Source organism: Erythrolamprus reginae, chromosome 2 (genome assembly GCF_031021105.1).
Source record: "Erythrolamprus reginae isolate rEryReg1 chromosome 2, rEryReg1.hap1, whole genome shotgun sequence".
Lineage (NCBI taxonomy): Eukaryota > Metazoa > Chordata > Lepidosauria > Squamata > Dipsadidae > Erythrolamprus > Erythrolamprus reginae.
This window is the reverse complement of record NC_091951.1, coordinates 170,578,486-170,602,190: the sequence shown is the minus strand read 5'-3', so window position 1 is coordinate 170,602,190 and position 23,705 is coordinate 170,578,486. Positions and strand designations below refer to the sequence as shown.

At 43.6% G+C, this 23,705-nt stretch overlaps 1 protein-coding gene across 1 annotated transcript in view; it reads right to left on the bottom strand.

Annotated features, from left to right (window-relative positions):
* The window catches only part of GDF11 (growth differentiation factor 11), a 36,441-nt gene extending 30,419 nt beyond the window's left edge, over positions 1-6,022 (bottom strand). Inside the window, exon 1 of the mRNA XM_070740403.1 lies at positions 5,218-6,022. Coding sequence (XP_070596504.1) covers positions 5,218-5,608 — 391 coding nt within the window. The 5' untranslated portion in view covers positions 5,609-6,022. The remainder of the gene's footprint in view (positions 1-5,217) is intronic.
* Positions 6,023-23,705: the final 17,683 nt, after the last annotated feature.

The following is a 23,705-nucleotide window of genomic DNA, read 5'->3' as shown; positions in this document are numbered from 1 at the left end:
AAAATTCCCAGGAAATTTGAGAGTGGCATGAAGGCCTGGCCAGTTTCCTGCCATTCCCCCTTTAATCCCGGCCATTTTGGGCTTTTCTGGGCTGCTAGAGGAGCCTTTCGGTGGCGCTTAAGGAGGCATTGCCAGTCTAGAGCGAATGGAGCATTTTCCTTTCTCTGGACGCTGCCTCAGAATCCCTCTATTTTTTTTAAGCCTTAAAGTTTTGGATTTTTTTTATTCCCCTCACCTCACCTTCTTCCTTCAGCAGCGACTGTCTTCCTCCTCTTCTTCCTCCTGCTCCCACCCAAATTCCGAACTTTTATTTCTTTCCTAATGGGTTTGCATTACATTGATTCCTATGGGAAAAATTGCTTCTACTTAAGAACATTTCTACTTAAGAACCTGGTCACGGAACGAATTAAGTTCTTAAGTAGTTTGCAGAAAATACATTATATTCATTTATAATAATAACAGTTAAAGAAGTTGCCATTCCAGTGATATACTGTATACTGTACTCAAATCCTCATTCAGTTTTGAATTTTAAAACACTATTAAAATATTTAGATGGGGTCTCAACACCAAAGTAATAATTATGGAGATTGTAATATTTTTCAACTCAATCTACTTTCAGTACAATGCAATCGTGTACGCTTTGGTCAATGCTTTAATTCCAAACAGTAAAAAATGACAATTCCCTCAATTAGTAATGAAGAACCCACGACATTAAATTTTGCTGAAAAAATACCTCAAGAATACCAGCCAACTAAGGCCCTTAGTGAAATATGTTTTAAAGATACTGTTCAGCAACATTAGAGGATTGTGACATGTATTCCTCATACAAGATATGATTTTTTTAAAATAATCAGATATTCCCTTATGTTTGATGTACCCTTCATCTATTTAACCATTCCTGCTCAATGTTCACCAATAGGTTGATGTTTGCAAATGACCTAAATACCTGCCTCCTAGTGATTTCATTGATAACATATTGGCCTGAATATCTGACTCATCGTGTGATACCAGCGACTCTCTAATTCCAATCAGTTTTAAAAACATAGTCATTCCAGTTTTCTAACCCTTATAATATTAAGCAAATTCTTAGGGTGTATCTATTTGCTGTGATATATCAAATGATACTTTAAAAATCTATTATTGCTCTAGAAATCAGAGATCAAGAGTGTATTCATCAATATACTGGAAAACATTCATTGGATTTCATATGCTAACCAAATAACAGATCAAAACAAGAGAGTTGGAAGGGACCTTGGGGGTCTTCTACTCCAAGATGCTATACCATCTCAGACAAGTGGTTGTCTTCTTAAAAACATCCAATGATGAAACTGACACAAGTTCTGAAGGCAAGCAGTTCTACTGATTGAATGTTCTCACTATCAGGAAAATCTAGGTTCCTCCTCTTTGCTTAGTTTCCATCCATTGCTTCTTGTCCTGCCTTCAAGTGCTTTGGGAGAATAGGTTGCCTCCTTTGTGGCAGCCCCTTAAAATTCATCTCATCTTATTGCAATTACAGAATGACTTCAGTGCCCCTTATTCTCAGCCTAACTAGCCTGGAGATTTAAGTTACCTCCAGCTGTAAATGACAATGAAAGAGACAGTTCTATGCAGTGGTTAAGGCTAGAAACTGGGAGACCATGTTTTAATCCCACCATAGGCCCAAAGGTAAACCAGTTGTACCATAGGCCCAAAAACAACTGGTTGAGCTTTGAGCTAATCTCTCTCAGCCCTAGGAAGCATGCAAAGGCAAACCACTTCCCAAAAAATTTTTGCCAAGAGAACAGCAGGGATTAGTCAAGGCAGTTGCCTGGAATCAACCCTAACTTGAAGGCACCAAATAATAATAATAATAATAATAATAATAATAATAATAATAATAATAATAATAATGGAGGGGTAGGAAGCTTCTATCCTTCAGGTGCTGCTGAGTTATAATTGCTAGGATTCTGCAACATTAGACTTTCTGGCTACAGCAGCAGCATTTGAAAAGTCATGATTTACTATCCTATAGGAAAAGACAGTGCCTATAGATAGACAGTGAATGTAAATAAATTTTATATTCTGCGATTTGCTTGCTCTAAATGTGGCAGCCCAAAATTGATTGATTGTCTAAGACATATTGGCTGAGAAAAGCTTATATAAATCATCTTACACAAGTATGAATGGCAAAATGGTATAACAAGCACTTTTAAGGATGCTGCTTTTGCAATCTGAGGCACCAATAAGGCTAACACATATGGCTCATATGGAAGAGAGCCTATGCCACAGGTATCAAACTTGGGTCATCATGTTGCAACATTTTCCTCCTTTGCAGAGCTGGGGTGGGCATGGCCCACGTGTGACGCATCTAACCCACAGGCCGGCAGTTTGACACCCCTGGTCTATGCTAACTGTTTTGAGCAGGGTTTCACCTCCACTTAATTTGATAACACGGGCACATATTCCTCTTGTTGAAGCATCCTGCTGCTATCCAGCATTCTTTAACTGGATACTGTACCGACTGTTCTGAATTTTGAAAAACTAATTGAAGTGCTATAGAAAAGCTGCATGAAAAGTTTTTCTGAATTGTTTCCCCAGCTTGAAAGCCAGTTTCTCTTTGGTGGCAGTGTCTGCATTCCCCTGATGACAAAGCTTCCCTAAAAGCTGGAGTTACAGAGGTCTGTAGCTAAAGGGAGCACACTTAAAAGTGACTAGGAAATGAAGGTGAATGTGTGAATGACACCTAATTATTCATGGAGGAAAGGTTCACTTGTTTTGCAGACATCAGATGCATGTATATGAGCCTAGCCCCAGAGAGATTTGCTTGCACAATAGAGTTTCAGTGACTCTTGTCTTATGTTTGAATATAAGGATTATGTACCACAGAGATTATTCCCTGGAGTCAAAGCAAGCAAAGAAGGCAGAAAAGCTGCAGATTCATAATGCAGAGCTGTAATTAGTCAGCATTTACTCTTCATTTCAGGCTCCAGTACACCTTTTCCCCCTGAAGGATACTACAAGATTTCACTTGTTTAAAAAGAATGTCCTGGCTATATTGCACGGAGCACAAACTGGCACATACACCATGTTAACAAACATTATGTGTTTTGTTAGATATTGGCTTAGTTGTGTTGCAGGAACCAGATTGTCTGGCTTATGGTGTTTGACAACTCAATCCCTGTGAAAATTGTATACAAATAAACCACACACATTGTTCTCTATTTGTAATAGCCAGCCAGATATATAATTCAAAGTATTTATCTCCAAATATGAAGTTATTATTTACTAGTGGCTGAGCATCCAGGGTTGTCTTAGGCTGCTGTCATCGAATTAGAAGAAAATTAAAAATGCTGGAATTGCAGTACCTATTAAGCAAGCTAAAGTGTTGAGGAAGGGGTCATTTTGAGATTTATCATGGGGAGGTGTGTGTGTGTCTGTGTGTACATGTGTATAAGCACTCTCCTCCTCAGGATAAATCTCAAAATGACCCCTCCCCCAAGACATATCTTGTCCATCAGGCAGCAAGAAAAGTGCCCCTACAATCCTCTAGCAATTGTGTAAGTGTCACAGAAATTAGCAAATCACTTTGTCTTCTTTCCACTCTCACTATCTGCCATTTATATTAGATTGCCTCTTTATGCTCTAAAGAGAGGAGAACTTTCAAAGAAGCAATAGTCACAGCAGCAACCCTGTTAGAGGAGTCTGAAACTAACAGGTATCATCTGTCAATGCCAGTTCCAACTGCTGCCACTCCTGAAAGTATAGCCCAGTAACTTCAGGGTCCCCGTGGGATCAATATTGCATAAGGACTTCTACACTCAGTCCACTTGCAAGCAAACCAGCCAAGGGAAGGGTGGCAAGAAAGAAAGGTTGCTTCGCACATGGGCCTGTCATTCCCCTGCCATTCTTGCTTGTTTTCTCAAAGCTCTAGGAAACATTTACTTTTAACTGTTTTTTCCCCCTTCACAAAACAAAAAAAAATGCCATTCAACGTGAGGTTATAATAAACAGGAGAAGCACAAAGGGCCTTGGATTTTGGCAGACCTGGAAAGAGAACAAGGAGGGAGCCTGATGAGGAGGGAGGCAGCTGGATATTGCAAAGGCTCTGCTGGCTGGGCAAACTTCTGAGTGTTTGCAGCTGGCGAAAGGAACTCACAAAAGGGATTATGCCTTAACTTGGCAGGGGGAGAGAAAGGAGCCACCCTCTCCAGCAGGGAGAAATGCTGTTTCCCCTTTCTGCTTGCAAGGGAGCATGACTGGCAGAGGCCTTTCAGAATCATGACACCTTTCGGCAACTGTGCTCTGGAGCAGAACCTCTCCGTGACCTTTTCTTAGGTTTATTTGGTTTGAGCAAGAAGTACTTTTCACACAACACTAATCTAGGCACCGATTCCCCCTCCCCTCCCCTTTCCCCCTCCACTTCACTCTACCTCCACAGACACAGACTTTTCAGCTCCAAACCCCACAGAACAGGGCAGCCACGGAGGAGCTCTCCACGGGGATGAGTTTGCACAATACCTTCGGTGTTGCCAAAACTGTAGGCAGCCACTTTCTGCACAAAGCAGAGCTTTTCTCTTCAAAGTGCATCTGCTGGGCAAAGAACTTTGCACAACTTAGGGAAAAGCATTAGGTTTCGGCAGTCAATTGGGGGAAAGTCTCCTGTCTTTTTTCCCCCCCTCCCTCTCCGCCACCCCCTCAAACACAGAAAGCCACATTTTGAGGCCATTCTGGTTAGCTCAACCTTTCCGATCTGACCCTCTTGGCATTTGCAGGGCAGGGACGGGTTAAGCATTAAACTAACCTGACAGTGAAATCAGCCCTTAAGATACTCAAACAAATCTGGCCCAGGCGGAGATGGAGAGTACTTAGTGCTGATGCCTTCTTCACACCTGGCTGTCTCTCTCTCTCCCCTCCTCTCTCTCCCTCTCTCACTTTCTGTCTCACACTCTCCCACCATCGGGCAAAACCCCAGCCATCTGTAGCAAAGAAGCCCACCCATTCCCTTTGATTTGGAGGTCCCTGGGCGACGCCAGCGCTGCTGCTGCTGCTGCTTGCTCTGGGAGCGGTTTCTGCCGTGCTGCAATAAACAATAAACCCAGAGGCGAAGCGGCTGGCCGGCTTTGGGCTCTCCTCCTCCTTCCTCCCTCCCTCCCGCAAGCCCCGCGGCCGCGAAAGTTGCGCTTGGCCGCTCGCAGGAGGCTCCTGCCTCCTTTTTAACAAAAGAAGCCCGGGTCTTACTTTCTTGAGCCATGCTGATGACAGTCTCGGTGGTGGCGTGGTACTCGTCCTCCTCCAGGTAGTCGTCGTGCTGGAAGGAGTCCCCCTGGAAGTCGTGCAAGTCCAGGATCTGCTGCAGCGGCGGGGCTTTGGGCAGGAGCTGGTTGACCACCTCGCGGGTGATGTTGGGCGCCTCTTTGAGCCGGAGCTTGCTGAGGATCTGCGACTTGATGCTCTCCAGCCGCATCTCTTTGCTGTGCTTGCGCCAGAGGCAGACCGGGCAGCTCTGGTCCTCGGCTTCGGTCGCCAGGGGGACGCCCTCCGTGGGCGCCTTCTCGCCGGGCTCGCCCGCGCACAACTCCAGCGACAGGACCAGGAAGCCCCAGAAGACGGTGGACTTGCGCACCGGCATGTCTGGCGCTTGCTCCGCTCCGCTCGCAGCCAAGCCAAGCCCCGCTCCCTTTCTCTGGCGGAGCACAATCGCTCTGGCTCGGCCTCGGGATGATGGGCTGCAGCTGCTGGGGGCTCGGGGGGGTGGTGCCGCCGCCGCCGCTAAGTTCTTTCGGGGGTTGGAGATGGGGGGGCCGACTTGCTGGTTGGGGGAAGGAGAGGAAGGGGGGGGAGAGAGAAAGAAAGAAGGACTCTCCTTTTATATCCCAACTGAACTGTGTCGTCAAAAGCCTTGATTGGCTGCGGAGGCAACAAAAGAGCTCTCGGCAAAAAAAAAAAAAAAAAAGGGCTGTCACCGGCGAGGGAAAGCCAGCGGACTTCTCCGCGCTCTCCTCGCGGGCTGAGGGCGAAGCATTTCCCGACCCGCGCTCGCCTCTTTCCCGGGCGCCTCAAAGCTTTTTTAAAGGCTGGCCGCGCTCTTTTGAAGCGGGGAGGGGAGGGGAGGGGGGCGCTGAGGTGGGGAGGGAGCGCGCGCGCGGAGGAGGCATCTGACAGCCCCCTTAAAGAAACAAAGTCCCCTTTTTTTCTCTCTCTCTCTCCTTGCCCGCCTCCCTCACCCTCACACGCGCGCTACCTTCCCGCGCGGCGTGGTTTTCGGCCCCGGGCCTCCCGAAGGGGAGGAGGCGCTCGGAACAATTAACGCGGGGAGGGACGGCTGAGGTGAAGCGGTGGTCGGGAGCTGAGGGAGAAGCGTCCGCCGCTATCCTCGACCTCGGTCCGCTCACCTGACGCTGCCCCCCACCCCGCCACGAGTCCCTCGGGGCTTCTGCACTTCTGAGGCGACGAGCGCCGTTTCGCCTCAGTGCGGAGTTTTTCCCTCAGCGTCCCGCCCCCCTTCTCTCTCTCTGGGCCATTTGACAGTTTCTAAGTGCCCGTGCCGTCTGACTCCCCGATCGATTCGACCGTTTCTAGCTCCGCTCCTTTTCTCTCCGGGTCCTCCTGGGTGGCTTTGACAGTCCTGAAGGGCTCCTCCCCGCTCCCGCCCGGCAAGACACGCGCGCCGCAGCGAAGACAGCGCGGAGCCGAGGAGAGAGAGAGGGAGCCCTCGCCCGCCTTTCGCCCCAAGCTGCCCCGGCGGGCGGATTGCTGTCACTCTCCGCTGCCCTCGGGCTGCCCCACGCTGCGTGCGCGGTCTCCCGCGGCCGCCCCTCTCCCCTGCCCAGCACCCGAGCGGCTGAGGAGGCGTCCGGCGTGCCTCGGAGCCGGAGCCCAGCCACGTGCGGCCGTGTTGTTTTTTGCCGTCGGAGAGCTGAGGGGCGGCCGCCTGGGTTACGGAGGAGGCGCGCAGGCCAAGCGCAGCAACCTTCCCGCCTCCTGCCCCTGCTCGGCCCCATAGCCCGGCTGCTCCACCGGCGCCTCACCTAGCCCGTTCCGGGGCCGGCGAGAGGAAGCTCGCGGGAACACGAGCCTCGCCGGCCCCGGAACAGGCCAGGTGAGGCGCCGGTGGAGCAGCCGGGCGATGGGACCGAGCAGTGGCAGCCGGAGCCCGAAGAAAGGCGGCTCTAGGTCTGCGGTGCTCAGTCCGAGGCAGGACCGCCGCTTCACCTGCCAGCAAAGCTTCGGTTTCACTTACGCTGAAGTTCAGCCAAGTGCATATGAAGCCCCGTCAAGTGGCACCCCTGCTTTGGTGGGCCCTGTAAAACCCTTTCAAAATAATGAGAAGTATGTTGATTAGTAATTTCTAGGTTCCAAAGTAGTATAAGTGTAAATTAATGTGCTCTTTTCTCATATAGGTTAAAACAAGGAAGGTACATAGAACATCTTAGTTTCCTGAAATAGCCAAACTAAGTTTGGGAGGAGTAGCAGCCTCCCAAATCCTTTGGACCAGAACTCCTTGAAGTCCCAGCTGCCCTAGACAGTCACCTGGCATAACATAGGTGATCTGTTACTCTAAAGGGCTATAAGCTGCCTATCTTAGTGACCATCAGAATCACTATAAATTTGGGCAAAGGAGCATTGTAAGAAAAATACACTTTTCAAACAGCCTTTGTCTTCAGCCATTCGGTGTATGGGTGTTATAAGATTATATGACTTAGAATAGAATATAATTCTTTATTGGCCAAATGTGATTGGGCACCCAAGGAATTGGTCTTTGGTGCATGTGATCTCAGTGTACATAAAAGAAAAGGTACATTTGTCAAGAATCATGAGGTGCAACACCTAATGAGGAGGTACATGTTCCTCATTACTTATTTAATGTAAAGGAGATTTGTCTTTAGATAGGAGTTGTACAAGAAGAATAACCGCTTGGGCTGCTGCTTAAAAGTTCAGATAAGTCCATGGTCTGGAATCTCCAAGTGGGGCTAGGGAAAAAAGAACATAATCTGAAACTTTGGCACACTGCTCCCTCTTGCTGCCATCACCAACCTTAGCCTGGCATTTCCATCCATTGGGTCCTTCACTTCTTAACATTCCTGAGCAGCAAAAGCACATACAGGGAAAGGTCATCCTGAGAAAAGAATGTCTCATTTATCACGTAGAGTTGCTTAGTAAGAAGCCTGGCCCTTCTCCACACAGTGAGTGGGGATTGGGGGGTGGGGAAGGTAAGGGAAGACACCCTCATGAAGAAAATATGTACAGTCAGGTACACAGTAAAGTAGCTAGATAGAAAGAAAGAACTTCTTTCTCCTGCCAATCATCATCATCTTCAGGTCAGAGGATCCCTGAATAAAAACATGTGAGGCTGCATTTCTTGGCTAAGCCTAAACTGAGTGGGCTTTATCATCAAGCATAAGGCTCAATATTTATTTTTTACGTATAAAAATTTAAAACACATGAAGACCACAAATACAGGTAAGGCACACAGGATATACTCTGTGTAAAATAATGTTCCAGTCCATCAGTGAAATCTTTCTGTAAAGAAAGTTAGAAATGTTCTACTGCAGGTTTCTACAGATGAAAACAGTATTATTAAAGTGATTCCTTTAATCAAACCAGTAGTATTTTCCCCTCTTGCTCTCATTGTACTATATACTGATGAATGTCATTACTGTGCATTAATATTGCTCAGGCATAGGTCAGTTTTGAGAGTTTCATGCTAATTTCAATTTGCCATAGTTTGCTTTTAAGCTTCTGTCATGACCTCTTAGACCAGTGGTTCTCAACCTGAGGGTCGAATGACCGTTTCACAGGAATTGCCTAATGACTATGGGAAAAGACAAATTTCCCATAGTGTTAGGAACTAAAGCTTCTATTCTGGTGCCTTGGAACATATTTTTACAATACAACCAATCAGGTGTTTACAGTTGGGGTGTCCCTCTGACTTTCCAGCCAATCAGCTTAAAGCTGTGTTGAGAGAATTGGCGCTAGACTTATGGTTGGGGGTCACCACAACATGAGCAACTGTATTAAGTGGTTGTGGCATTAGAAAGGTTGAGAACCACTGTCTTAGACTGACTAATTGTAATCACTATTTGCAAAAAACATATCTTTAAAAGATCCTGGAGCACCGGGGGACTATCGGGAAGACTGAAAAAGAGCTGACGTGGTTCTGATCTTCAAAAAAAGAAAAATAATGAATCCAGGAAACTATAGAACAATGTCTGGCATCAATACCTGAGAAGATCCGGGAAAAGATTATCAAGCAACAGATCTGCAAACACCTAGAAGCAAGCGAAGTTATAATCAAAAGCCAACATGGGTTTGTTAAAAATAGAACATACCAAACAAATTTTATTTCATTCTTTGACAAAGTAACTAAATTAGTGGACCTGCAAAATGCTGTGAAGATTGTATACTTGGATTTGGTGCGGCATTTGAAAAGTAGATCACAGCCTACTTCTTAATAACATAGAAAGATGTAGAATAGATGGCATCAAGAGCAGATGGTTTCAAAACTGGATGATAACCACACTCAATGTGCAGTCCTCAATGGAACTACATCTACTGTACACAGAGGGGAGCATGCAGTGGGTATCCCGGTACTCTTTTAACATCTTCATAAATTATTTAGATGAGGGAATAGAAGGGAAACTCATCAAATTTGCAGAGGACAAGCTGTGGGGAATACCCAATGCTTTAGAGCATGGGTGTCAAACTCGATCGTGTCACGGGCTGAACTGTGATGTGTCGCAATGGTTTTTTGCCTTTGCAGAGCCGGGGTAGGCGTGACCTGCATGTGATGTACTCAGCCCGCAGGCCTCCAGTTCGACAGGCCTGTTTTAGAAGACAGGCTCAAGATCCAGAAGGATCTAGACAGACTTGATTGCTGGGTCCAGTCCAATCAAATGCAATTTACTGGTGAGAAAATTAAGATTTTACACTTAGGCAAGACTAACCAAATGCAAATAAAGAGCCGGGGTGGTGCAGCAGGTAGAGTGCTGTACTGCAGGCTGTTGAAGCTGACTGTAGATCTGAAGGTCAGCGGTTCAAATCTCATCACCGGCTCAAGGTTGATTCAGCCTTCCATCCTTCTGAGGTGGGTAAAATGAGGAGCCAGATTGTGGGGGCAATATGCTGGCTCTATTAAAAAGTGCTATTGCTAACATGTTGTAAGCTGCCCTGAGTCTGAGGAGAAGCGCGGCATAAAAATCAAATCAATCAATAAATAAGTGTAGAATACATCAATGATGGCGAACCTATGGCACATGTACTACAGGTGGCACCCAGAGCCATATCTGAGGGCATGTGAGGTGTTGTCCTATGTCATATCTGGTGCGCGGGCATGTGCTGGCCAGCTTATTTTTGGCCTTTGGGGCTATTTTTGCTCTCCCCACAGTGAAAACAGGCCAACCGGAAGTTCACCTGTGTGCTCCCCCTCAGCTTCCTTTTCGCTGTCAGACGTCTTCAGGAACTTCTTTGGCTTTGGACAGTTGCAGCCAGGCCTCTCACATCTCAGTCCATTTCTTCTGCATCCAGGGTGGCTTTCCTGAAGGCCTATGTAGGATCGATCCCGAGCTCTGTTATTAGGAAGGCTTTCCTGAAGGCCTCTTTACCTGATAACAAAGCTTTGGATCGATCTGGAGCTCTGTTATCAGCCGCAGAGGCCTTTCCTTAAAGTCTTTCCTGACGGCTTCTGCAGTCGACAACAGAGCTCCAGATCGATCTGGAGCTCTGTTATCGGCTGCTCAGGCCTTCAGGAAAGCCTTCCTGGCTGCAGAGGAAATGGGCCAACGAGTGCAAGGTTTGTATTTCGCTACCAGTGCGCATCCGTGCATGCGTGTGTGTCCCACTGCACATGCTCAGGATGACATTACAAGCTGAAACACAGCTGAGGAATGAAGAATAAAGGTCAGCATGGTGGGCAGGAGGGCTTTTTTCAATGCGGAGATGCCATCTAGACCCAGAAAAAAATCACAGAAAATTACATAATTACTGGGCACCTACTGGTGCGCAGCTGAGGACCACACCATCAGGAACCCACCACTGCCTAGTTGCAACTCTCTGAAGGTACATAGTAGGGCAACTCCACTTCCTTTCGTTCCCAAATTGCCAATTGGCCCATTGGACCATTTTTTGCCACCCCCAGACTTCAGGAGGCTTCCCTGAATCCTGGGGGGATTGGGGAAAAACGCCCAATGGCCTACTGAAAGTCATGGCATTATGGGTGTGGGCACCCTAGCCAAAAAAGGTTTGCCATCAGTGGAATATATGATACCTGGCTCAACAGCATTAACTGTCATAGACAATCAGCAGTGTGCTACTGCTACCAAAAAAGTCTTCGGAGAGGGGCGGCATACAAATCTAATAAATAAATAATTAAATAAATAAATAAATAAATAAAAAGCCAAGGCAGTCCTGGGCTGAATCAACTGAGGGAAGGGAGAGCATTAAGACTGAATGCAGTATTCCAAGTATGCTTTTATCAGTGCAGGATAAAACTGTACTATTATCCTGCACTGATAAAAGCATACTTGGAATACTGCATTCAATTTTGATTGTCGAAATACAAGAAAGATATTGAGATTCTAGAATGACTGCAGAGAAGAGCAACACAGATGGGGACTATAGGTGAAAACATCTTATGAACAGCTGCAGGAATTGGATATGTTTGCTCTAGCAAAGAGAAGGACGGGTGACATGATGGCAGTTTTCCAATATTTGAGGGCTGCCACAAAGAGGAGGGGGTCGACTTATTTTCCAAAAGCACCTGAAGGCAGGACAGGAAGCAACAGTTGGGAACTTGCCAAAGAGTGACCCTAGAACTAAAGAGAAATTTCCTGACATTGAGAACAATTAATCGGTAGAACACAACTTCCAGAAGTTGTGGCTGCTCCATCACTAGAGGTTTTTAAGAAGAGATTGGAAACTCACTTTTACAGAATGACTTGTTGGAGCAAGGGATCCGACTAGAACACCTTCAAGGTCCCTTCCAACTCCTATTATTTTGTTAATACTGTTAAAATATTTTCTCTTCTTATAAGCTGCTTTGGATACTTAGTATTACAGAATGAGATAAATCTAAGATGTAAACTACATGAAAGTGCACAGCTCATCTAAATAAAACAAATTGACTAGATGCATTTGGTGATATAAATGCATTAAGGACTATTAATAGGCATGACCAGGGGTGGGCTACTGCCCGGACGCGGGGGGGACGCAGTGGGGTAGCGATGATGATAATAATAATAATAATAATAATAATAATAATAATAATAATAATAATAATAATTTATTAGATTTGTATGCCGCCCCTCTCCGAAGACTCTGAAAATGGAGCTCCACCCCAGAGCACCCAATTTACATTGAAAGATGTTGAAAGAAAATGCATAAACCACGTCCACAGTGTGGTATTTAACAATTTGGTAGCCCTTCACTGGACATGACTCATTGATCACAAGCATAGCTGGATTGTAGATCATAGTGAATAGCTATGTCAATCATAATGTAATTTCGTTGTATTTGGTTTAACGAGATATATGTACCACCCGATGTTGGTTGCAAATCATAGTTAATAGTTCTCGACAATATGTAAATACAGTCAAGTGACTTATCAGCAAGTCCTAGTTTAAAACAATGCTGTTGTTGTCAGTGATGGCTCTTAGCAACTGCCTGGGCTAGTCCCTGCTAGTTTTCTTGGCCCCATTTTTTAAGACGCACCCAAGGTCGCCCAACTGGTCTAAGGGAGACTCCTAGTTTAGTGCCTTTGTCCACTACAACAAACGGTCTCTCAAAAGTGTATGGAATCTGTCAATAAAAGTTGGAATAAACTCTAAGAATGGGGACTTTTGAGCCACATGATCTGCTTTTACTTTGGCTTTCGTCCAATCAAAAAGGAGTGGGGAGCTTGTTCACAGAGTATGACCGTCATTTTATCACTGCTTTGAGATGAGGAAAATTAGATCTGCAACCGTTGATATGATCTTTATCGGGTTAGATAAAACACTTAAATTGCCTTACGATTCACACACACGTTGCGCTAAGAGATGCTATATGAGCAGATGACGGGTTGGCCCTTATGAACCCTGGAATCCCAGCAATCTGGAATTAAGGAGAAACTTCCAAACCAGTGAGGACAATTAAACAGTGGAACAGCTTGCTTCCAGAAATCATGGGAGCTCCACCACTGGAGGTTTTTAAGAAGAGACTGGAAAGTCTCTTGGAGACCTCACCTACAAAAAGATATTGACAAAATTGAACGGGTCCAAAGACGGGCTACAAGAATGGTGGAAGGTCTTAAGCATAAAACGTATCAGGAAAGACTTAATGAACTCAATCGGTATAGTCTGGAGGACAGAAGGAAAAGGAGGGAAACATTTAAATATGTTAAAGGGTTAAATAAGGTCCAGGAGGGAAGTGTTTTTAATAGGAAAGTGAACCCAAGAACAAGGGGACACAATCTGAAGTTAGTTGGGGGAAAGATCAAAAGCAATGTGAGGAAATATTATTTCACTGAAAGAGTAGTAGATCCTTGGAACAAACTTCCAGCAGACGTGGTTGGTAAATCCACAGTAACTGAATTTAAACATGCCTGGGATAAACATATATCCATCCTAAGATAAAACACAGGAAATAGTATAAGGGCAGATTAGATGGACCATGAGGTCTTTTTCTGCTGTCAGTCTTCTATGTTTCTATGTTTCTATGTTTCTAAGTCACTTGTCTGAGATTGTACAGGTTCTCCTGCTTGAGCAGGGGGGTGGAGAAGAAGACCTCCAAGATCCCTTCCAGCTCTATTTCATTCTATTGTAACCCAAAATAACACAGAACAACTTCACTGTGCAATAATGATCTGAGTTTAAAAAAATTGGTACACTTCAGGTGTCTACCTAGGCATTCAAATAGATCTTTGCCAAATAGGTCACATCAACCTTCAAGAAGCTCTACATCAATAGTAGATTCTAAAACCTGTTGCTACCAGTTTGTGCATGTGCTCACGCAAGTGCCTCCTGCCACCAGCGCTATCGGTTTGGAGAACCAGGCCAAACTGGGAATAACCCACCGTTGCGCTACATGTTTCTTTGTTATCGGGCAGGTCAGAAATAGGTAGCGGGATGATGTTTTGTAGGGTTCAATCCCTGTACTTGGAATTGAACCCTTGGGCCAGTATACTCTAGATCAGTGTTTCCCAACCTTGGCAACTTGAAGATATCTGGACTTCAACTCCCAGCATTCGCTGGCTGGGGAATTCTGGGAGTTGAAGTCCAAATATCTTCAAGTTGCCAAGGTTGGGAAACACTGCTCTAGATGACTCTAGTATGCTTTAATTTTTGGAGCTATCCAGATTTTGGGGGTTTTGGTGGGGGTGGGGATGTCAATTTTTTAAAATTTTTCTACAATGCCAACACCAATGCCTAACAATATATTTGTTATATATATAATTTTCTTATCTATTAAACAATTAATAGATTCTATTCTATCAAATATATATAAAATCCACCTTCCTTGAGCATTTAGAGCATAGAAATAGAGATGTTACATTTTGTATTGTCCCATATATGAAGTTTTATCTGGCCTCCATACACCACTCTTAGAGGGAAATAAGCATATATATTTACACAGAGAGAGTATATCCTCTGGTATTTTTAGTTACATTGGCCACCAGGAGGCACCACATTACCGGTTTCATCCATATTAGGAATTGCCAGATGGGGGGGAGAGCCAGATGTTATTTGGGTTCAAATAGGGGTTATCTCTCTGCAGTGATTTGCTTGCTTGAATCATTTTCTGCTATCCGCAATATGGCTTCCCTTTCTCTAAGACAGTTCTTTGTTGTCTTTGGCCTATCATGAGATTCTGTTTTAAAATTAGACAAATGGCCTTTCCTTCTCATGCTAATTAGATTAGTTTTCCCCATCCTCCCCCAGGTACCTCTTCCTAAGGGCTGCCATACAAGGGATGCAAGCTACTGAGGTTATACGACGGGTAGGTAGGAACTTAGCTATGGAGAAGGGAGGTGTAGCTTGTTTGCTGTTTTGCTTTGTTAAATCAAAAGCTGATTGCAGTAGTGTATGATTATATACAGGTTGGTTTTTAAACCGTATTTTAATAAAAGGAACTCCAGCTTCAATTCCAGCTGTGATATTCTGTTTCTTTCATTCCCACGTATTCTTTTTTACCTATTTGGCTTGCCCTGATAGATGGCTAATAGTCTCCTGATCAAAAGATACAAGAATATATATATTAAAAAGTTAAAATGATTGCCTTCCCTATCAAACATTTGTGATAGCACAAACTTAGCTTCCTAGATCTGAAACCTCCATGTTTGGAAGGAGATGAAATGTGAGAGGAAAACTATATCCTGTATCGTCCAATTATAGGAGGATGTCAGGTTTATAGGCGTCATTGGCCTAATCATTGGCCTAATCAAATTATGCTGTCCTTCTATAAAGATTCGGCTATTAAAAATACCGGGCAGTGGAGTGAAACAGTGTCCTGCCTTAGCCATGAAATCCAGCTTGGTGACTTTGGGCCAATCAATCTCTCTCAAGCCAACCTACATGGGTGTTGTAGGGAAAAGGCAAAGAGGGATTGTGTTAAATATATTTGCTGCCTTGAGTTATTTTTAAAAATAATAAAGGTGGAATATAAATGAACGAATATTAATCCATTAATTAATTAATATAAATAGTACATACATACTTACAATTTATAAAGCAGCAAACCTCTATTGATTTTTTAAAAATTTTCTGCCTCTTGATTTTAGAATTGTCCATGCTTTACTTAAAGGCACAGAAAACATATCAGCAGAAGAAAAAAGCGAATTGTTATCTTACCTTAGGTATTTTTTTCTGTGTCATATCAGCATTTCCTTCCCAACCAAATGTTCTCCAAATGGTTTGATCTTCCAAAGCCTGTGGGTTCTGAGGAAATGGGCAGGGCCCTTTGCGATTTCAGCTCCACAATTGTGCTCTTGACCCCTGGCCCTCCTAGCTGGTTAAAAGAACCAGGGAGGGGACCATCCAGCAAAAGTCAACATCTTTTTACAGGACTGGGAGATGTCAACAGCCTTCTAAAGGCTATCGGCCTTCTCTTTCCTCAAGAGGCCCATCCTGGCTCCACTATTCCTGGACAACTCTTATCCTGTATCCAACCTCACCCTTGTAGGGAAGGAAGTGGGGAGGCAGCAGGGACAAAGGGCCCTGGCAGAAACTGGTCGCTGGGCCTATGGCAGCCAGGTTTCAGGCCTGGACATGGGACTAGAATCGCATTGGTTACCTTCACGCGTGACCTTTGATGAAACCTCTATGGAATGAGCACAAACATTCCTTTCCTGCTGGATCTCTTAGCAGCCTTGGATACATCTCTGCTGCAAGTTTGCAAGTGCAATCCCAAGGGCTGCTTATTGAACAGCTAGCCTTTAAAGCCCTCTAAGGCTCAACCACATATCATGGTCAGATTCTGCCTATCCTGTCTGAAGGAACAGAGAATGCCTATTGAAGGCTTCCGTCAATCGAGATGCAAGTGGATCAATCTCTCTTACCGATTTACGTTCACTTGCTAACAAGATGGATGAAATACTCCTTTTAAACAGGTGCAATTCTGATTTTCACAATGCATCTGCTCTATGCTTTATTGAATCCTGGCTAAATGAGGAAATTGATGACAATAACATGCATATACCTGTGCACCAAATACTTACAGCAGACAGGATGTTATAATTATCTGGGGGGGGGGGGGGAGGGAGAAGGCCTATGTATATATATCAACCATAGCTGGTTTCAGGACATAACTATAATACAAAAATTCTGTGATCAAAACTTGGAGTCTTTACTTATCATCTGCAAACCCTTTTATTCTCCTCGAGAGTTTACTTCATTTTTACCAACTCCTTCTCGCTTAAAAGTCTATGCTGACCAATTGGCCCCCATCTTCACTTAAATCTTCAACAAATCATTAGAGATATGCCATGTTCCTTCTTGCTTCAAATGCTCCACTATCATCCCAGTGCCAAAGAAGCTCTCCATCAAGAAATTGAATGACTACAGACTAGTTGCTCTAACATCTGTAGTTATCAAAACCTTGGAAAGACTAGTGAGGTCCCACTTGAAAACCATCAAGGATCCACTGCTGGACCCCTTGCAATCTGCATATCGAGCAAATAGATAGACAGATGATGCACTATAGCTCTGCACTATATCCTACAACATCTTGAATCTCCAAAGACCTACACAGGGGTCCTCTTTGTAGACCTTAGTTCAGCATTCAATACCATCACACCAGACATTCTTCTAACTAAACTGAATCCGTAAGCAGTACCTGAACACACTTGTCAGTGGATCACAAGTTTTCTAACAGACAGGAAGCAGCAGGTGAAGTTAGGCAAAATTCACATCAGATACCTGCACAGGGCCTCCCCAAGGCTATGTACTCTCACCACTTCTCTCTATATGCCAATGACTGCATCTCAAATGATCCATCTGTTAAACTACTGAAGTTTGCAAATGATACAACAGTGATTGGTCTCATTTGAGACAATGATGAAACCACATGCAGATGGCTTATTTGTACTCTTTGACAATCATTAAGTGTTGTATCTCATGATTCTTGACAAATGTATATTTTCTTTTATGTCCACTGAGAGCATATGCACCAAAGACAAATTCCTTGCGTGTCCAATCACACTAGGGCAATAAAGATTTCTATTCTATTCCATTCCATTCCATTCCATTCTAGTTGCATAGGCTATTACACTATTGCTCCTGAACACCACCTAGACATCTTTAAGATTCAGATTTATATATTTCATTAAATAAATGCACAGTCCCTTGAGGAATAAAGCCATTGACATTGCATTTTTAGAAATAGCTTCATTTCACAGGAGAACAGCGTACATATGTTTGAATGAAGTTCAGAGTGGGGAGGAGGGGAGAGATCAGCAATTTTTTCTGAAATATGATTTATAAACTGAACCATAATGATTGGAAATACACATCGCATTCAGCTAATTGCTTACTTTCACCCAAAGAGAATGGTTTTCATCTCCCGCACCCTATTTTATCCATGTTTATGGATGCCCAGAGATAGAAACTTACATATTGCTTACTACTGACAGATATGGAATTTATATAAAAGAATAATCAACAAAAGTAGATTAAACCAATGTGTTCAGTGATAAAAATAAGGCAGGACTATTTTATAACAGATTGTGGTAAAGGAAATGAGAAGGATAAAATGGTTTTATATATGCAAGTTCTGACCCCTCCCACCATAATCATGGGCATCAAGACGTGGGCACTCATCGGTCAGTCTGTATTTACAAATATTGTCAGGGTCCTGTAGTCACATGATCACGGTATACAATGTTTTTGCAGAAACCGGTGTTTACTTCCGATTTCCTGAAAAAAATGCCCTACATAGGGAACTATGGGTTTGCTTAGTGACTCAGCATTTGCTTAACCTTAGCATCATAAATACGAACCAGTTGCCAAACATCCGTATTTTGATCATGTGACCCTGGGGATGCTGCAAAGGTTGGGAATGTGAAAAGCGGTCATTGATCATTTTTTTTCCAGTGTCCTTGCAACTTTGAGCAGTCACTAAATGGACTGTTGTAAGTCAAGGACTATCTGTACTGGATGCAAGTGCTTACAGACAGAAAAGAGCTGATGAGTGCAGCACCATCACAGATTTGCTAACCAGATTTGGTCCCCCGCATGCCATAACCAAGGTTTCAGTCAAGAGATGGAGAACAGAGATACAAAGTGATACCAGTCAAAGAAAAGGTACATGAGAATGGGAGAAAAATTTCTATTTCTATTGGGAATAGTACGTGAAAAAATTGAAAAAAGCCAGATAGATTTAATTTTGCACATAACAACTATGCCAAGAATAATATTTGCACAATATTGGAGAAATGAAATTGTACCGACAGAGGGAGATATATATTTAAAAAAAATACTAGCGTGTGCAGAGATGGATAAATTAACACTGGAATTAAAAAATAAGGAAGATTCGGAATATTATGAACGTTGGGGCAAGTTCTACTGCTGGCTGGAGAAAAGGAAAAAGTAATAAATGTATACTTAGTAATAATATTATTAACTGGAATGATTTCTTGGTGACAAATGGGGTAAGGGAAAATAGACATAGGATTAGACATAGAAGTTAGATCAATGTATATGACTTGTTTATAATAATATGCCAAAAATAGTTACGTAATAGGTTGTGAGCACAATAAGAAATGTAACACAGATTTACTGTTTATAAATGTCTTTTGTTTTGTGTGTTATGTATATATATGTGTATAAATAAAACTTGTTGTAAAATAAAAAATAAAAAAAAGAATGGAAGAAAAACGAACATTAGTTAAGCAATTAAAGAGAACAATGTCAACTGTTTATAGGTGAGCATTGTTATTACCTACCATACCTAGCAAGATAGTCATGGAATAACGGAGAAGATGTAACACCTCCATGGACACTTTGCCAGAGACCGGAGGACATACAGGGACATGGGTAAAACTTTGGGGGAGGAATCAAAGATGGATTTATTATTTATTTATTTATTTAGTAGATTTATATGCCGCCCCTCTCCGTAGACTCGGGGCGGCTAACAACAGCAAAAAGACAATATGAACAAATCTAATATTAAAAGTAATGTAAAAAACCCCAATTTAATAAACCAATCATACATACAGACATACCATGCATAAATTTTATACGCCTAGGGGGAAGGGAAAATCTCAATTCCCCTATGCCTGATGACAGAGGTGGGTTTTAAGGAGCTTACAAAAGGCAAGGAGGGTGGGGGCAACTCTGATATCTGTGGGGAGTTGGTTCCAGAGGGTCGGGGCCGCCGCAGATAAGGCTCTTCCCCTGGGTCCCGCCAAACGACATTGTTTAGTCGATGGGACCCGGAGCAGGCTGACTCTGTGGGACCTAATTGGTTGCTGGGATTCATGCGGCAGAAGGCGGCCCCGGAGATATTCTGGTCCGATGCCATGAAGGGCTTTATAGGTCATAACCAACACTTTGAATTGTGATCAGAAACCAATCGGCAACCAATGCAGACTGCGGAGTGTTGGTGTGACATGGGCATATTTAGGAAGTCCCATGATAGCTCTCCCTCCTCCCAGACCAAGGCCACCCCTGCCCTGGCCTCCAGAGAGAGACAGTTCAAGAAAACAACTCCAGAAAGTTTTCAGTGAAGGTCCCAAAGAAGGGATCTATCAATCAAACAGGGAATAGGATCCGGTAGCATTTGAACTATGCACAAGGGTCAAAAGGACACTCGTAGCAGGGTTCAGGGAACCCCAAGGTATGCACAAGTAGGGAGAGAAAAAGGGGAGGGGGATTAAGAAACAATTACTGGGGACCAAGCGCATTCCTGGCACACAGAGAGGGTGGACAGAAAGAACTGAAAAAGCAAAAAGGAGAAGATGGGAGAAGAAAGGTGAGACTCAAACAGCTTGGCAGGGGTGCAGCTGGCTGGTCCCCCAAATAGGAGCAAAGCAGAATATTTTATTGTAATGCTGATTGGGTTGCATATTTCCACTCTTTACTCCCCAATTCCTCCTTTGCTTTCCAACAGAATAAAGTCTCTCAAGTTAAAATTATGTCTAGGCTGACTATCATTTTTTAAAATGTTGCCCAATATTTCAGTTAATCTCACGACCTTTCCTCCTAACATGGTAATGAATGGGAAAAATTAATGGGAAACAGAGTGGGCCTTGCAACCTTTCGGATCAGCGTCCATAAATGCCACTTATTGCAGTAACTAGGTGGGAGTAAGGGTGGAATTGCGATTTCTTCTCCTTCAAAAGGCCACTAAGGCATTTGAATGCCAATGATTACAAGAATGCTTTGCCCATTCAAACCTATCTGAAGAGATACCTGCCCGGTACTGGAATATCTGACTGTAGGAAAAGTGGGAAAACTTCCCTGGAAGCCAAAAGTAATAATGGACTTCGAGCATCTCTCTCTGTCCTCTCTCTCTCCCCCCCCCCCCGTGTGTGTGTGTGTACACAATAATCCCATAGTCATTCTTCTTTTACTTTCATCTTTTCTTTTACGTATACTGAGAGCATGTGCACCAAGACAAATCGCTTGTGTGTCCAATCACACCTGGCCAGTTAAGAATTCTAGTCTAGTCTAGTCTATTTTCTGTTCTATTCTATTTCATTCTATATTCCATTCCATTCTACATTCTATTCCATTCCATTCCATTCTTTCTATTCTATTTTTTATTCTATTCCATTCCATCCCATCCCATCCCATTCTACACTATTCTATTCTATTCTATTTATTCCATTCCATCCCATCCTATCCCATTCTATATTCTATTCTATTCTATTCTATTCTATATTTCTATTTTATCTTGTAACATCAGGTGCAGGAGAGAAAATGGAACATATTCAGGTGTCTACTTTGCAAACACAATATGATTCCATCACTAGATCATCCCTATAAAACAGAGTACTCCAGGGCATGGGGTTGCATTGTTGAAGTGAGGAAACAGCTATCAGGAGACAACCTCATGAGCTCCTCTTCTATGCTTCAGACTGGCATGAGCCACATGGAAGGGCACAATCTAGGCGACTTAATTTTAGGTTTTCCCAAGTTTAGACAAGTTAGCTTTATTATATTTTCCCCAAAATGTTTTATCAAACTTGTCCCCATCATCTGTTCATTCATAATAAAAACACGGTTAGGTGGAAGCAGCAAAGGACTTTTTCTAAGTGTAACCCAACTATGCTACTTTCCTGTCTTCTGGATGGGCCGCAGAGCAATGCTCCCAATTTCTTTCCTTTGCTGATCAGAAATTACTGCTTTTGCCATATGATCAGCTCAGGTTAGCTTTAACAGATACCAAACAACTTTATCAAGTTCATCATTGTTATTTTTGTCCAATACCGTTTCTTCTCAGAGTCTGGCTACACTGATCAAAAATAAAAGCTACTTTGTGTTGTGGTTAGCTCTGGCCCAGCTCCTGCCCCAAGGAATGTGGAGGTGGATGTGGGGGAGACATCCACATGCCGCAGGCCTGTTTTGCTCCCGATAGAATCTGATGACGAAGCCTCCTCTGACCAAGGAAGCGTGAGTGACAGGGAAGAGGGGAGTTTGGCAGACAGCCCAGGAGGAGATCAATCATCCTTATCATCCCTGGATTCTGAACAAGAACTTATGACGGACCCACGCATGCGGAGAGTGATGCATAGGAGAGAACAACTGAAGGATTATTACAGGAGATAAGTGAGGCCACCTGTGTTTGGGTTGGGCTGCTGTAATTAGTGCTACAGATAAAAAGACCAGTGTGCTGGTTTAGCCTCTGGAAGTTTATCTGATTCATAGTTTCGTCAAGATCATGGTTTTGCTATTTCTCTGTTCAAGACTGTGTGTGGACTTTCTGGACTTTGGAATTGGACTCAATTTCCCAGTTACTGGGTGAGCAATTGGACTGCATTTAACCTGTGCCTTGCGTGTACCAGAAAATCCCTTTGACATTTAAAAAGGGAGTTGCTTCTGCTTTTCTGTTGATAAGGACTTTTGGTTTTCCTTCTATCGTGTGGCGTGTGTCTTGTTGGACTAATTACCCTGTAATTACGAGCTGTTGGGACACGCCGGCAGAACACGTACAAAGCCTTAAAAGATGTTAAGCACTATTTGCAATAATAACATTATTATTCTGTTACATGTGTGTGTCTCTAATATTCCAACTACCGGATCTAGGCTGCAAAAAAATCTCAATCATCACTACATGACAGAAATGCTAATGCTGCTGCAATCTACTTCTGGATTTTTGCAGCTTCGATCTCATAATTTGTCTATTAGCCCTTCAATCTACAAAGAGTTGGTACCTGTTACCATCGCTCACCTTGATACATGTTACAATTAGCCACCTCCCAACATCATCCTTCAATGGCTGAGTCTTGTTTCTTCTGACCCCCACCTCACCCCATGGTGCACATTAGCTTTAAAACTAAATTTCTTCTTCAATCTGGGATCCTCCACTGGAGGCCTGCGAGTTTGAGGATTCTGTACAGTATCTTAGAGGTTCCTAGCATTCTTCTGGACCAAGAGCTCTGACGTTGTTACTGGGATCTGCTGGAGCCACTTTCCTAACTTAGGGATTATAGCCCCCAGTGCTCCTACCACCCCGGGGTCCCTTTGGCCTTTACTTTCCATACCTTCTCCAATTTCTCCTCCAAGCCCTGGTTTTTCTCATCATTTGATTATTATTATTATTATTATTATTATTATTATTATTATTATTATTATTATTTATAGGACATCATTCTCTTCACGGACTGCTTACAAGAATAAAATGCAATATAACAATAAAGATAATTATGAATAGTTAATGATGAACAGCTAGAAAAATTAAGAAAAATTTAAAAAACAATATAAAGCAGTCAATCGTCCCTCATTTACACTACTGGGCAGAGTGGGAACTATCACTCACAGCTGGCATAGATGTGTTTTCAACGCTTTATGAAAGGCCAGGAGAGTGGGGGCGGTACAAATCTCCAGGGGGAGTTGGTTCCCGAGGACTGGGGCCACCACAGAGAAAGCCCTTCCCCGTGGACCTGCCAGTCGGCATTGCTTGGCCAATGGGACCCGAGAAGGCCGACTCTGTGCAAGCTAACCAATCACTGGGACCACTCCTTCTTCCTGATGCTGCAGTCACGAGAGAGAGAGAGAGAGCGAGAGAGAGAGAGAGAGAGAGAGAGCGCTTTTGTT